Source organism: Lytechinus pictus, chromosome 4, assembly GCF_037042905.1.
Source record: "Lytechinus pictus isolate F3 Inbred chromosome 4, Lp3.0, whole genome shotgun sequence".
In the NCBI taxonomy this organism is placed as follows: Eukaryota; Metazoa; Echinodermata; class Echinoidea; order Temnopleuroida; family Toxopneustidae; genus Lytechinus; species Lytechinus pictus.
The window spans coordinates 15,222,552-15,239,307 of NC_087248.1; the positions used below are offsets into that span (position 1 = coordinate 15,222,552).

Genomic DNA, 16,756 nt, shown 5'->3' on the forward strand with positions numbered 1-16,756 from the left:
TGGCTCTCAATAGTTAAACAACTTTAAACTGGGGTTTAATTCAAACCTGAGTTCAAAATATGGGCCAGAGAGGAGGTGAAAGCTTAGTTGACAGCGAATATTTGATTAAATCTGGTGATCTGAGATTAAGCCAAGAAGACCCATTTATAGTAAGGCTTTAATCTTCATTACAAAATCCCTTAGAGAAAGCATCAACTGAAATATCACATTAAACTTTTCGGCGGAATAGCCTTATTTGCCAAGATCGTAGGGGACCGAGATAATTCTTTCCCCCGACTTCTTAGGTGTCAGAATATCCCAGTCTTTTTAGGGATACCTTGCTACTGGGCACCAAGGAATTAAACATCCATTACTCTGAATAATATTCAGCTTTTATACGACAGACCTTTCATGATTAACCCTCCATTTTTCAATTCAAACAATGCAAAAAATTAAAAAAGGATGGATAAAGGCTTAACTATGATGGTTAAAAAATACTTTAGGACACTTACGAGTCTTCATTCTTGGTCTCTAATGGGGGCGGTGGTCCTTTCGATGATTGACCCAATGGGTCAAATGCTTGCCCTGGATAACAGTGAACAGGTGGGGAAAGGAATGAGAACAGATTATGACAAATTATGTCAGGTAAGCTCATATTTTATAGTCCATCTATAGTGTATCAGTAATTTCAGCCAATGATTAAGGAAAACATTTACCATGACAAGCTGCAATACATGTATTTTGGGAAAAAACAAATCAAATGCAAAAAAAAGGAATAGTGGTACCGTAAGTATTTAAAAGGATATTATATTTACCTCTGCCAGTTGATGAGTATCCCGCAGCTTTGACAGCGGTCATTGGTCGAGCAACATTGCCATCCTGAAGAGAAATGGAAAGAATATCAAGTAACAAATTCCATATCAATTGGCGTTAATATCACAATTACAGTCCTTCACGTTTATAATTTCGTGGAGCTCAATAAATCGCTCTCCTTATTTTTTCGAGGTGCTCAATTGAGCTCCTCAGAATCGCTCTCCTCGACTTGAGGAGCTCAAATCAATTCAATACAATACATGTACATGTATGATAAATTATAGATTTTCCTTAAAATTGTAAATGCAATAGCTGTGTAGCTATTAATTAATCTGTGGTGAAACTAGGCCTGGGTCAAGTTTTATGAACTAGATCCATAAACCTCCAGAGTTAGGATGGTAATTTAACAAAGACCCCCAACACAGCCAAAGTTCATTGACCTTAAATGACCATTGACCATGGTCATGTGACCTGAAACTCGCACAGGATATTCAGTGGTACTTGATTAACCTAATGTCCAAGTTTCATGAACTAGGTCCATAAATTTTCAAAGTTATGAAGGTAATTCAACAAATACCCCCAACTTGGCCAAAGTTCATTGACCCTAAATGACCTATGACCTTGGTCATGTGACCTGAAACTCAGTAAGGATGTTCACTAATACTTGATTAACCTTATGTCCAAGTTTCATGAACTAGATCCATAAATTTTCAAAGTTATGATAGTAATTCAACAAATATCCCCAACTTGACCAAAGTTCATTGACCCTAAATGACCTTTGACCTTGGTCATGTGACCTGAAATTCAGGCAGTATGTTCAGTAATACTTGATTAACCTTATGTCCAAGTTTCATGAACTAGGTCCATATCTAAGTTATGATGTCATTTAAAAAACTTAACCTTAGGTTAAGATTTGATGTTGACGCCGCCGCCGTTGGAAAAGTGGCGCCTGTAGTCTCGCTCTGCTATGCAGGCGAGACAAAAATGAAGGTCTGCGATTATTTTCAATATCATTTTTTATCAATGTTGTTATATCAGCATCTTTACTAGAGTTGTTACTACCGAACAGTTGTTCTTAAGATCAGCAATGAAATTTTCCTTCGTCTGCACACATACATGTACTCTAACATTTTTAATTTATTTGAGTTCCAGACCATCATCATCATCATCATAACCCTAAGCATTATCATCATCATAATCATCACCATCATCACTATCATCATCAACATCACCACCATCATTCACATTATCATCATCATCATCACCATCACCATATTCACCATATTCACCATCACCATCACCAATATCATCATCATCACCATCACCACCACCACCACCACCATCATCATCACATTTCAATTTTTACTGTTCATAATTTTACTTATATCCCCTCTTCCATAGTGTTTTCCATCCCTTTTATCTTAATTCAATTCCAACTTTCAAGACCTACGATCTACAAGAATTTTTTTTAAAAGGACATTTGAAACTTACCTGAGGTGCCATCCCTGTAATAGGTCTAGCTCCCATTGACGATGTAAGACCCGTTTTAAGACGACTCTGATAAACAAATGGAAGATAACAAATAGGCAGAAATTGTGTAAATTTCAAGCATTAACAATGAATCAAAACATCAAATATAACAAATCTGATTTACGATATACTTCTTCCTTGGGGACTCGGCAGGACAACTTTTTTGCTGGTATAACGCCAAGCTGGTATATAACCAATTACAGAGGAAACATTTTTTAAATCTAAGTTAATCAGGCACAGTGATGGACCTAATAGACAACATAAATTATTCTCAAGTCATTTCATCAAAGTGGAGACAACGGCAGAGCAGGGAATTCAAACTCACAACCTAACAACCTAACAATCACGGGTCCATTACTCTGACCACTAGGCCACACGACCCGTCTGTCAACTTGGTTGAAATCTTTTCAAGGTATTCCATTCTGATTTACAAAGCTACCCTTGTCACACTGGATGAAGGTGAAACAAGGGTACTTTAATAGCATAAAATGATCCCTTTAAGACGGACCATTTTTGGTAGCCATACTTAGAACAAGGGGTAAGAGATGTGGAGCATGGGGCAACAGGAGTGTCATACCAGACGGACGTGAGGAGTATTAATGTAGTCAAACACTATTTGGCTTTTGTTACTGCTCAGTTTATACTGTAGTGCACTATGAACTTCTTATTTTAATAATAAATTTATAATAAATAATAATATAATAATAATAATATAAATAATAATTTTCTAATTTTCTAATAATAAAGAATGGGTACCCGCTGGGAAGAAATTCCTTGAATGCTTGAGCGCCTAGGCAGCTCAGCAAAAGCCGGGGAATAATAGCAGGGCCCGCTGGTAGAACAGTTTTCGAAACTGAAGTGGCTTCCCTGGGTAAATATACCTATATTATTATTATTATTATTATTTATTTCTAGTGCTGAAAACTGAAAAGGCATCACTCACCCCAGCAGCTGTTCCCATCATGCCTCTTTGTGCACCAATCTATAAATTTAAAAAATATCACATTAGAGTACAAGCTGCAAATTGGTTTATATTGAAATCATGAGAAAGAATGATAATTATATAAATTGTTATTTCAAGATTGGTTCGCATAATAAGATGAATTGTACATACTTATACAGATAAAATCACAAGAAATGATAAACAGAGCAATACTTAATGAGAAATAATATCACCATAGCATTATAAAAACATATATATATTAAAGCATGTAAAAATATTTTAAAAACTTCATTCAAAGTTTATGTGCAGCGAGAGGTTTCTGCATCCAATGACCTTCCAGTTGCTGATGCTAAGGGACAAAAAATGATAAGCCGATAATGACTTTCCAATTGGTTTCAAATACTCATATAAATAGAAAAGAATGGACATTTCTTGAAAGCTGCTTTACCTCTGAGATATGTGCCTTGTATCTTGCAAATGGTCAATTATGTCTTTTAACTACCAGCCAGCTCAACAAATTCATCCATGTATTTGATAAATTGCTTCCTATTTTTTCTTGTCTCTATTTCCCAATCAGTATCCTGCTTTCCACCTCTCCTTCAACATGACCACAAACAGAGGCGTATCCAGGATTTTTTGAAAGGGGGGGGGGCACATTTTCCCGAGGAAAATTTGACAAGCAAAAAAGGAAAAAAAAGGGGTTTCAACCAAAAATTAAGCGGATTTTGTCCACGAAAGCAAAAAATAAAAATTGAAGGTCTTCTAAGGTCTTCACAATTGAGAATGATCCAATATGTGTGGATTTTGATCAATAAATTTTTAAACTTGAAACTTGAAAACTTTCGAAAGGGGGGGGGGCACACTTCTGTTTTAACGGCATTTTTTACATTACAAATTTTCATTGTGCCTCTCAAACGGGGGGCATGGGCTGGCTGTGCCCCCCCCCCCTGGATCTGCCAGTGACCACGAACTAGAGTTGTCTTAAGCCTTGTTCACAACTTCACATATGATTAAAGGGGTACTCTAAACAAAAAAAAGTAAACATAAACTATATAAACAATTTTTGATATTTTTTTTGGCTTCTCTTAATTTTAGCACAGTAAGACCATGGTCTAGAGTTATACTGGACTTCAGAATTCTAACAAATGAGTTCAATAATGAAATAAATGAAAAGAAAAGAAGAGAAGAATTCTCACCTGGGGTTGCCTAGCAGCTGTCATCTGAGATCACACAATAGTTTGAGATGTAGAAATGAAACAAGTTATAACAGAAAAAAGAAGAAATATGATTAGACTAGAAAGCATTCTACACAAAGCATGCAAAGAATTAATACCATAGACATATAACATATCAAGCAGTACAATCCTGCACAAAAATGACCAAAAGTTAGACGGGGGACAACAAGTGACACATGTTGCAAAGAAAGTATAGAAATTGAATGGCAAAAGGGTCCATGATGAAATTTCCATGGAATTAGAAAAGGATTGAAATATATACCAGGCCTGAAATATACCCCCCCCCCCTGCAAAAAAATAAAAAATATTAATAATAAAGTGAAAGATATGGTATTAAACTATTAAGTGACAGAACCAGACCATTGGTTATTCAACCAAGCTCAACCAATAATAAACTGATCAAATTAAGCACCTTTTGTAGTAATATTCTTATTCAATTTCTTGTCAGTCTGGGCTGGTGTTTCTTGTACAACTCTGTAATAAACTGCAAAAATAGATTTTCTTTTCCCTAATTAGGGCGAACAGATTATTTGAATTTTATAGCATTGAATGAAATGAAAGATCAGTGAAATAAAAAGAGGACAATGTAATCCCCATTTTCCCCCTAGTTCCTTCTGATGTATTTTGCATCATTTCAGGGTCGAATCATCGAGGTCACTTTTTGTGAAGAATTAGGTATAACTGCTAGAATGAAATATAGTCACTAAGAATAACACCCAGAGCCGAGTCAGAAAAATTCTCGTTGGGCAGAGTAGAAAAGCACAACTAAAGGGAGGAATCAGAAAGGATAAAAGGGAAATTCGCCAGTACATGTATACTCAAACAGGTTGATCATAAAAGCTCTCAGGGGGTGTTGCAAGAAAATATTTGCGATCAATTGCAAATATTGCATTGTATGTTGCAATTTTACAATTGATAGATCAACGTTAGCTGTAGCAAATCAGATTAAACTTCTTGATTCAGGAAGCAGATTAACAATCAATCACTAATTTGCAATTAACTACAAGACATATGATTGATTTAGGGACCAAAAATAGACTTGCAATTGATCGCAAGTTTCTTGCAACACCCCATAATGGGTGTTGTAGTATCAAACTTACAGGTGGTCTTCTTCCATGACTTGTTTTCTGTACTGTCTTCTGAAAGGTTTCATCTTGCTCAAGATTCTGTAGCAGGAAAAAAAAATATTCATAAAATTTATTTCCAATGATATTTACTCTGTGTATGAAAAAGGTGTTCCTAACTTCAGTCAGGCATGATCATTTGCATCTTTTACCAACTATTAACATTGTCACCGAACAAAAATTAACCACAGATGGTGTTTTGAAAACTGCTACAATTAGTAAAACTTAAAGTTTGTAAAGATTACTTTTTAAGTTGTGAGTTATGTATTCTGAGAAGTTTAAACTTGAGTAACAAGTCAATCAAGCCACACCCACCGCAACATTAGCATCCAATTAGAAATCATGTTGAAACTTATTTTCCTTCCTTACCTCTGTGTCAAAAAATGGATTGTATTCATTGTAGCCAGAGTACATCTCATCGTCATCCTCTCCCGCAAGATGCAGATTTTGCATTGCCATTTTGTTCTTATATCACCGTCTCCGACTCTGGAAGGAAGAAAAGGAGATTTATGACACACTAATGAATGACAAGTCTATCAAACACACCGCCAGCTTGTGAATATTCAGCTTCAGCACCTAATAACCCAGGCTCCATACATGTAAATCAGTAGAATAATACTAATAATACCAACATGCTTATATAGCGCATATCACTGCCAACTGCGTCCCTATGCGCTTAATTGGATATTATTACCCTGGCTTTAGCCTCGCAGCCTTTTACAGCGCCTTGGCATTTCAAGGAATAAATTCCTGCCAGGTACCCATTTACCTCACCTGGGTTGAGTGCAGCACAAAGTGGATAAATTTCTTGCCGAAGGAAATTACGCCAGAAGAGATCATATGCTCAAACTCCCTGTACCTGAAGCAACGATTGATGCATACAGATATCCCTGTACCATTCGCATCTGGAACCATCTATCAGCTACAGTTACTAGCAGCTACTGCCCCATCAGTTGCTATCTTCCAGGGGGCTGCACTTCCAGTCATCAGAGGGTTAAAGCCTCCTGTTGGTTCCAGGATGCTGTAAGCACTGGAAACATGGTTTTTACTTGCACTTTACAATTCTTATTGTAAATAGAATTCCAATAAAATTGTTTGCACCAACAGCTCCTGTCAAAGCACATCCCATCCCATCCCAGTTTAGCTTAGAAGAGCTGCTTAAGGGATTACTACTTCAAGGTCCAAGGTTCAAGAAACTTCCCTTCATAGACCCTACAGTCAGATAAGTGATTGCAAATATGCAGAACACAGAATGTAAAATCTATAATGGCTGAAAATAAGTTTTAAATGCCTAAATTCATACTTGAGTCTAAAAAGCGGCATCCCTGCTAATTTAGTCTCAGTGAGTAGTTTTAAGCTTTTTCTTTTTTTTCATTCCTTAAAAAAATTTGATATCAGTTAATCAAATTTGGACATCCTGCCATGAATTAAAAGTCAGATTCCGTAAAACTAAACGTTGTGAAAAAAATTTCACTGAGCCATTTTCTGTGTAGAAAATTGGGCTTACAACTTAGCTCTAGATTAATTTTTATATTTGGCTATAAAATTGTCAATTTTCACTTTTAGGCTGGGACTTTTCTACTACTTAGAGTGCTCTCTTTCAGATGATGTGATATGATTTAGAATACAGGAATCCAAAACCACGATCAATTGTCGGTTTTCGAAAATTAGCAAAATATATCAGTGATCTCAGATTGAGGGCATTAAAAATAAATGGGAAAACCATGAACCTTTCAAATGAAATAATAGCATAAATTATTATCCCAATATTTTTTTTCTCTGTAAATTTTGTGCAGGTTTGTAAAAAACTAAAAAGAAACATTCAAATTCAATCCTACATGTGTATGTAAAAACAATTGGACTCAATGACTGTCAGATGATTAGGCATATAATTCCTTCGTTACCCTATTTTGCGCATTGTCACATATCTCAAAAAGTAATTAATATCTTAAAAATCTGATAACACCTACACTGTAACTACAGAAAGAGCGAATTAGTAAAATTCCCCGTAATATGGCCGTATTATTATTTGAAGTTTAGAATATTGGCAAAATGTCCACAAAACATTGGAAAATTTATCTTTTGCGTCCATTTTGAGAAAATCCAAACTTCTCAACAAGCATCATGCAAACGCCATTTTGCGAGCAGAACAGCAAACAGCTAACAGGTACAGTGTAGATTTAAGTAAAATGTGATTTTAACCTCCATCTGATACAATTATTTTGCCTTTGTCTGCTTTAGACCCCATTTCTTTTCTAAAGGCCTTTGGCTTTGCAAAACAATCGTGTGAAACTTAAGGTCACACTTTTTCAAAATTGACACCTTTAAATTAAAGTTAGCCGAGCGTGCATTAGTCGATTGCTATAATTGAGATCGTGATACTAAATACCAGCGAAACCCTTATTGCTTGACGTAATTTATATTTTCTAATTCCATCACGTTGAGTGATTTTGATCTTAAGTCTAACGTTAGGATCTTGCCTTTTTAATTTATATCTACCGGTAATTTTTATTTTTAATATCAGGATTTTGATTAATTTTGTGTGAACTGTAGTAGGCACTTCAGTCGGGCGGGCGATCGCGCGGACACAGCGCTAGACGTAGATTTTTGCATTGCAGTGAATGGCGAGCGCCTATCTAACACACACAGTTCGCTCCGCTCGGCACTTTGGCCGAGCGCTGGAGTTGCATTCGGCATTCCTCGAAAAGACAGAGTCAGTTTCTTCCTTTATTCCGCTGATTTTGATTGGTCAAAAATTCCTGCGGTTGCTTCGTACATCTTCGGTAAACATCGGAAATATACAAGACGGAGTCTCACTTACCTTCATGCGAGGGAAGGACCTAATATTCAGGTATTTATTTTTCTTTGCTTGAAATCACCTTCTTGTAATCATCGGATCCCTTGTAAACTCGGTCAGTAATAAAATTGTATATTTGAGAACATTTTATGAAATTCTAATCAAATTTGGTCCGTAGAGAGTTTGCGAATATGAGCTTCAGTTTTGAGTGTCATGAGGTGTTTGTGAATCTGACTCGGCCGATCGAGCAGGTTGTTTTGAGCGTATACGAACAGCTATGAGTGACGTCATCCCCACTGCGTTGGGCCTGAGATTAGTCTTGGTATTCAGACACAGTATGTTTCAGCCGTTGTATATTTTTTTAAATTACGATTTGAGCTCTGTTAATTATGAAAATCAAATTGTTATTTTGAAAATAATTTTGTAGAATTCGTGTGAAATAAGTATTAAGAGCAAAACTGCAAGTAAACTTCAAGAATTTTGTTTGATATGTGATTTTTTGTTGGAATGCGTCTGAATGTCTAGAATATGGTATTGTTAATGAAAGTCGTATTTTTGAATGGCACAGAAAGCTCCTTGCATGAATTTAATTTAGAAATAGGTTTACATACATGAGATGTGTTTCATGAATTTGATATCTGATTTATGGACCTTTGTTATGGTGTTAATTATTAATTTGAAGATATTATGAAAAAGTAACAGAAGACAATAATAATACTTATAATTAAAATAATATAATTGTAGAAACAATTATAATTATAGTAATTATAATTATAGGCCTTATAATTAATGAGACAATAATAACTATTATTACAATAATAGTAATTATTATAAAATAATTATAATGATAACAATTATAATGAAAGTAATTATAATTGTAATAATTACTGAGACAGTAATATTGAAAGGTCATCAATAATTATTATTATAAAAATTATTATGATTATAAAAATAATCATAATTATAATCAAAGGCCTTATAATTATTGAGACAAATAACTATTATTACAATAATAATAATTATAAAATATTTATAATGATAACAATTATAATGAAAGTAATTGTACTTGTAATAATTACTGAGACAGTAATATTGATAAGTCATCAATAATTATTATTATTATACAAATTATTATAATTATAATTATAATCATAAAAATAATCATAATTATAATTATAGGCCTTATAATTATTGAGACAATAATAATTATTATTTCAATAATAATTATTATTATGAAATAATTATAACAATAATTACTATGATAGTAATTATAATTGTAATAATTATTTAGAAAATAATATTAATGAAACAAAAATAATTATCATAATAATAATTATTATAATTATAATACTAATTGGGACAATAATGAAACGATGATGAGACAATAATAATATCAACAATTTATTGAGACCATAATAACAAGACAATAATGAGATAATAGACAATTGAAATCAATCTGTTTTTATTTTTTTCTAGAAATCCTAAGATTATTATTTTAATTCTCTTTCTTTGATTACAAATTATATTCATTGAAAACTTAATTTCTAATGTTCAAGCAAAGAAAATCAATATCAAGTCATGTTTACCCTGTGCACAAACCTACCACAGGGCAATTACCCCCGAAATAGGGTTAGGTTAGGTGTAGATTTTTGGATAGGGGTACAGTGTAGTTGTCCGGGGGGGGGGGGGTAATTGTCCAGGGGGGTGGGGGGAGGGGAATTGTCCGAGGGTGAGGGGGTGAGGGGTTATCGTCCAGGGGTAGTTGCCCTTGAACCAAAGAAATCATATGCCAATATGTCAAATCAATCTGAGTACTTTAAGGACGTTCCACAGTTAAAGTGAAATCCATGTCATTTTCACCAAACTTTGCACATAGATACTTTAGAACCTGAATAATCGAAATATGCATAAATTAACATGGGTCCATGTGCTTGATTTTTTGCTATAGAGCTTTAAAGGTTCATTCAAATGGATGTTCTCAAGAATTGCGCATTCAAAAGAATTTGGCATTTTTAGACCTCACGAGATGCACTACAGTGTGTTTAAACCTGTATTACTCAGTCAAAATCCATGAAAATTTCATCAAATTTCGCAAGAGAGTTAATAATTGTATCTTTAAGATTGGGAATCTATTTATAGTGCTATTTTTTTACTGTTTTAAGTCTAACAGCACTATCAGTTCTTAAAAAATAGCGTAAAAGATAACAAAAACCTAATATCAAAAATGTAAAGTTTCAATAACAAACTAGAAAGTGCAATAAATGCTGCACTTTATTAAAAATCCATGTCATTTTAACCAAACTTTGCAAAGTTGTAGAGGAAGGTATACTTAAGAGGTGCAAACAATGAAAAATAGGTGTTCATGTGCTTGTTTTCAAACTATCAGCACTTTTATTAGAGCAAATGTGCTTTTTAAAACACAAAAAACGCGCCAAATGCTTTGTATCCATCTGAAGAAAAATTAAAAACCACTCGTCCATTTATTCAAACTCGGGGTCATATTCATCATTCTTTGCAGCACTGCAGAGTAAAGTATTATGAAATTGTAGAGATACTTTTTAAAAATGCAATTTTTTTAGCTTCATAAAATAACGCATTGTGTTTGCAGCTAGATCAGATAAGGAGAAATATTAGCTCATACCTACAGCTAATTAATCACATGTTCATCCATTGTGACGTCAGCGCGCAGAGTGTAAAATATGCGCAGATCATAATGCGCACAAACATAACTGTGGAACGTCCTTAAGATTTAAATAAAAAGCTTGTACAATTCCCCATAAGCTATGTATTATAAATGTGCCATGCCCAAAACAAAGAGAATAATTAAGATTTCGCAATCTTTTGTCCACAAAAAGGCCTGTTTTTTCATCACAAAGATGACAATGACTCGACTTCTAGATATCGGAATTTGAAAATTCAAACAGTTTTGTGAATCGTAGATATTGAGCCTCATTGTGAGCCCATCAAATATGCTGGAACATCCTTTCGCTTTCCTAATTTTCACCTGAAGTGCCTAACTGTAGTGTAGCCTGTAGGCCTAGGCCTAGACCAAAAGCTTCGGTCTCTGTTATGTTGGTTGTTCAGCTGAACTCCGTTGGCTTCACTCACCAAATACAGAGACCGAAGTTTTAGCGCGATCTGTACAGGGGACTCAATGGCCATATGTTTATGTGTATTAAGTTCGGATAAAACAGGGCAGTGAAGTTGCGCGACAGCCGAGGTAAGTCACTGTTTTTGTTCCTTTTAACTTAATTTTCCCTGTTTTTTGGCAATTAATGCCAAGAGGGAATATTAATTTGCATTTCGGTCGCGTTAATTTTCAAAAGTTTGATTCATTAAAGACAAAAATTGAAGAGCCCCAACGGGGGGATTTTGTATTGTAAGTCCCCTAATGGTGGCTGCACGATAGCGAGCCGTCTGTGTATGAGGAGAAATTTAAAAAATAAAAAAAGGTTAAAAAACTCCTCGAAACAGACGGCTGCCAGCTGTCTAGCCTAGGCCCTACTATCTTTTTGAATTTTTGAAAAGTGCCCAAGCCAAGGCAATATTAGACAGCTGGCAGCCGTCTGTTTCGAGGAGTTTTTTAACTTTTTTTATTTTTTTTTATTTCTCCTCGTACACAGACGGCTCGCTAGCGTGCAGCCACCATTAGGGGACTTGCAATGCAAAATCCCCCCGTCGGGGCTCTTCAATTTTTGTTTTTAATGAATAAAAATTTTGAAAATTAACGCGACCAAAATGCAAATTAATATTCCCTCTTGGCATTAATTGCCAAAAAACTGAGAAAAATCAAGTTAAAAGGAAAAAAAACAGTGACTTACCTCGGCTGTCGCGCAAATTCACTTCCCCGTTTTATCCGATCTTAAGTACATAAACATATGGCCATTGGGTCCCCTGTACAGATCGCGCTAGAACTTCGGTCTCTGTATTTGGTGAGTGAAGCCAACGGAGTTCAGCTGAACAACCAACAACATAACAGAGACCGAAGCTTTTGGTCTAAGGCAATACCGGTATATGCCTGGCAATGCAAAATTATGGTCACCCCACGTCCACAGAGAGAGCAGAGTCAGACTCAGTCTCAGACGAGTCAGACTGTGACCAGTCACAAAGTAAAAAAAAAAGACAAAAAGCCCAAGCCCCAAGCCAAAGAAAGCCTGAATTTGGCCAAAAAAAAGGTGAATTTTGGGCCTGGCTTGGGGGTAAAAAAAAGAAGCATTATTTCATTTGGCAGACATGATGATGACAGAAAAATGTGATGGCAGACATGATGGTGCAGATACAGATGACGCATGCAATACGTCTAACGTTAAGCAATGGCCAAAGAAAATTAGAAATAGTAACGTTATTATTCTTTCAAAGCGACAGACGCGGCCGCGGCTCGCGACACGAAACGCCACCGAGCAAGCGACCGCGAGGGCGCCGGATGCCTCGGGTCAACTGTCTTCAACAATCCGCTGGCGATCAGCGTCACCGGTGGGCATGGAAACACGAAATGTGTGAAGTTTGTTAACCCATTTATCTAGGCCTACGCGCATTTTTATTTATATGACTTAAACATAACATATATCAAAGTCGGAATAGTTCAATTAATAACATATAAAACTTGAAAAGTGACCCAACATACCAATAAGTAAATTTCGAGAGTAGCGCTCGATATTTTCGTTGAAGGAATTTTTACCCAAGATGCTTTGCGTTTTGACGTTGACGGAGCAAAGACCCGAGATAACAAGACATCTCACTTCAGTATATTCAATATCACTGAGTCGTAATCCTTCGTGTCCATGATGATGTTTTATATCTTTTCCGGATGACCGGATCTAAATTAAAAAAAAATATATATAAAATAAAAAAGTAAAAAGAAGTAAAAGAGTTGTTTAAAATTTACACAACGCTGGTTATTTACTGTATGAACCTTACAGTAGTTGTTTAACTGAAACTTTAACAACTTAAACAATAAACTTTGTTAAAGATACATGTTTTTTTTTTTTAAGTTGATTTGAATCAATATGCAGTGGTGGACCGTGACCCGGAGGAGACAAAGCATTGGAGGGGCACAGCATTGTTCACAAACAATACAGTGCCCCTCCAATGCTTTGTCTCCTCCGGGTCACGGTCCGCCACTGTCAATATGGATATATAGTTAAACAAACACAATGCTGAAAATCGTATCAAAATCGGATATAAAATAAGAAAGCTATGACAATTAAAGTTTCACTTACCCAGAAGGAAAAACCAGTTCCCGCACTGGACCAGTTAGACCAGTATAATTTTAACTGGTAACTCTGGAAATTGGAACATCGGTTTACTGGTCTAACTGGTCATACTGGTCCAGTTAAAATTTTACTGGTCCAGTTAAAAATTAACTGGTCTTGAACTACTGGAATGTTATACTGGTCTTGTTTCTGGTGGCTGTTACTGGTCTCACTGGTCTTCATACTGGTTTCCAATTTCAGCTGGTCTTTACTGGTATTTTTTTACTGGTCTGACTGGTCCTCGAACTGGTCGAACTGGTCATCATACTGGTCTTACTGGATCAATTTATTACATGCATTTGGTTTGTTATATACCATGGTCAGTGAAATGTGATGGAAAAAATGGTTAGTAAATTAATCTTTCTGCTGTTATTTCAAATGTGACGTATGAAATTACACATTTTCATTGTGAATTAGTTTACACACTTATTTAGACAGTTTTTAAACAACAATGAGTGCCATTGCAAGGATATTCCATTCTAAATCCTGATTTTTCTTTAAAAAACAGGAAATATGCAAATGAGGTAAACCACGTGATCAGCATCATCAGAATTACTGGTCTTGACCAGTTCAATTTCAAACAATGAATTACTTTAGACCAGTTGACTCTATCAGAGGAATATATCTTGATTTATCTTAATCATTTAAAAAAGGAAATAATTATTTTAATGATAATGTTCATACTTGATAATTATGATAATATTAATAATAATAATTACAAAATCAATAACAATGATAAAAGTAATAAGAATGATAACAACAATGATCATAATAATCATAATAATTATATTAATTATAAAAAGAATGATGATAACAATGATAAATGATAACGGTAATAACTTTCTCTGAATTGCAAGATTCATTTTCCATAATTCGTCGTATGATCTGACTTGAAATAAAGTCATTATTTATTGGACCAGTACAACACCAGTTTGATGAAAAACAATTTAACTGGTATTACTACTTTGTTTGAACTGGTCTCCAGTTGATTTTTACTGGTCCAGTTAAAAATCAACTGGTCCAGTAAATACATACTGGAAACCAGTAAAAATCTACTGGAAACCATTTATTGGACCAGTATATAGCATCAGTTTGATGAAAAACAATTTAACTGGTATTACTAATTGCTTCAACTGGAATGCAGTTGTTGGAACTGGTCTCCAGTTGATTTTTACTGGTCCAGTTAAAAATCAACTGGCCCAGTAAAAATATACTGGAAACCAGTAAAAATCTACTGGAAACCAGTAAAAAAAAAAATACTGGTCTTACTGGTTTTTCCTTCTGGGTATTTTCACAAAACAGTTACACTATGCAAAAAAATTATGTAGGGATTGTCATGCAGGCATCATGCAGTCCCATGATGTGCAATTGTGCATGACAATCACTATTTTTTTGTATTTTATTGTAATGAAATATGAAATATTTGAATATCATCCTTTTGTCACTACGTGTAACAAAGTTTCATTCGAGTCATAACATTTTGTGGTTCAGTCAAGTTGGTAACTAGTCAAATTTGTTTAAAAAAAAAGAAAACAAAGAAATGAAACATCGTAAATAATTCAAACAAGACAAACAAACGAAATAGTGAGTGCAGAGGACATCATCAACTGTCTCATTTTATATCACTGTACATAGTGTACTGTTCAATGTGAAAATAAGTGATATTCAAACAATTAAATAATGCGAGCGTGAAGCGCGAGCTAAAAAATTGACATTCCGACCCCCCCCCCCCCCAAAAAAAAAAAAAAAAAATTATCACGAGCGCGAAGCGTGAGCGGAAAAATTGACTTTTCAGACCTAAAAACGAGACACTCTATTCATATTTTGTAAATCATGAAAACGATGGGTAATAGGTATTCTGATCTGAAACTGGATAATTTAAAAACGTTTCGACTGATGAACAAGCTGCGTCTGATCTCAATAAACATGCATGCGCGTTTTTTTTAAGATTTAGACCTATATAGAATCTGGTGGGTGAGTCATAAAGTTGTCAGCACTGACTAAATTTTCAGTGCTGATAATTTCAGTGAATCCTTGGTTTTGATTGGCTGAAAGCCTGAAAGGCACTGGCCTCTGACTGCTACTATGGTAATTGTCGAAGAAAGACAACTTGTCAGTGCTGACAACTTTCATGAAACGGTCCCCAGGGCATTCTGAATACATCATTTCATTCATTGATTTCCGTTTCACAATGTTGTAAATAATATAATAAACATAACATAACAAGACTTAATATCATATATAACATGCATAATTAGGTCTATATAAAATATACAGACAAATTTTTGTATTTTAGAGTAAAACGGAGAGGCTTGCCGAAAAAACAACTATGAAAGCCCCTAAACTTACAAAAAAATGATAATAGTTGTAATAATTATTTATATGTACACTTGGCAAAACAATCATCAAATGAAAAAAGCATAAAAATAAAATCATGACAAACAATAATGAGAGCGCGAAGCGCGATCGAGCTGAAAGTATTTCATATTCCAATCTGAAAAAGGGTAAATTCAAGCAATATTGGGACTATTTCAAGCAGTGCACTATGTATGAAAATTGTGAAGTGGGTGTGGATTTCACTTAGCGCGAGTTTTTATTATTTTTATCATATTTTTATTAATATTTTGACCTATATAGGACCGGGACATTATATGGACATTCTGACATCATATGAAAATGATCACCATCTTCATATTCATCTTCCCGGCGAAAACCTTTCATTTGAAAACACTATACCCCAGATTCCCTCAATCAATTCTCTTCTCCAAGTACGACAAACCATAACTGCCCCAAGCAAGCAATTTAAGTATCAAAACACCTGTTTCTGGTCCGAAGATAACACAACAGCCCGAGCAAAGCCAAAGCATGCCGTCATTTTAATTCACTTACTTTCCTTATTTCGAGGTCGATTTTCTTCGTTCGAACTTGAAAATGGACTAACATTGGATTTCTGAATACAATATGCATTTGAAAACGTGATTAAATATCGAATACAATAATTTCATTCCGAAGGTCCTACTACAGGCAGAGAAGTCTTACGTAATAGCACAGCTGTTGTTTATCATTTCGTCCTTGGCTCAACG

At 34.9% G+C, this 16,756-nt stretch overlaps 1 protein-coding gene across 1 annotated transcript in view; it reads right to left on the reverse strand.

Moving 5' to 3' along the window:
• Window positions 1–13,181, reverse strand: part of LOC129258947 (intraflagellar transport protein 88 homolog) — a 29,398-nt gene extending 16,217 nt beyond the window's left edge. The window contains exons 1-8 of the mRNA XM_064098474.1: window positions 13,046–13,181; window positions 5,994–6,110; window positions 5,601–5,666; window positions 4,462–4,485; window positions 3,266–3,304; window positions 2,284–2,349; window positions 795–858; window positions 492–564 (exon numbers count right to left, since the gene is read on the reverse strand). Coding sequence (XP_063954544.1) covers window positions 492–564; window positions 795–858; window positions 2,284–2,349; window positions 3,266–3,304; window positions 4,462–4,485; window positions 5,601–5,666; window positions 5,994–6,083 — 422 coding nt within the window. The 5' untranslated portion in view covers window positions 6,084–6,110; window positions 13,046–13,181. The remainder of the gene's footprint in view (window positions 1–491; window positions 565–794; window positions 859–2,283; window positions 2,350–3,265; window positions 3,305–4,461; window positions 4,486–5,600; window positions 5,667–5,993; window positions 6,111–13,045) is intronic.
• Window positions 13,182–16,756: the final 3,575 nt, after the last annotated feature.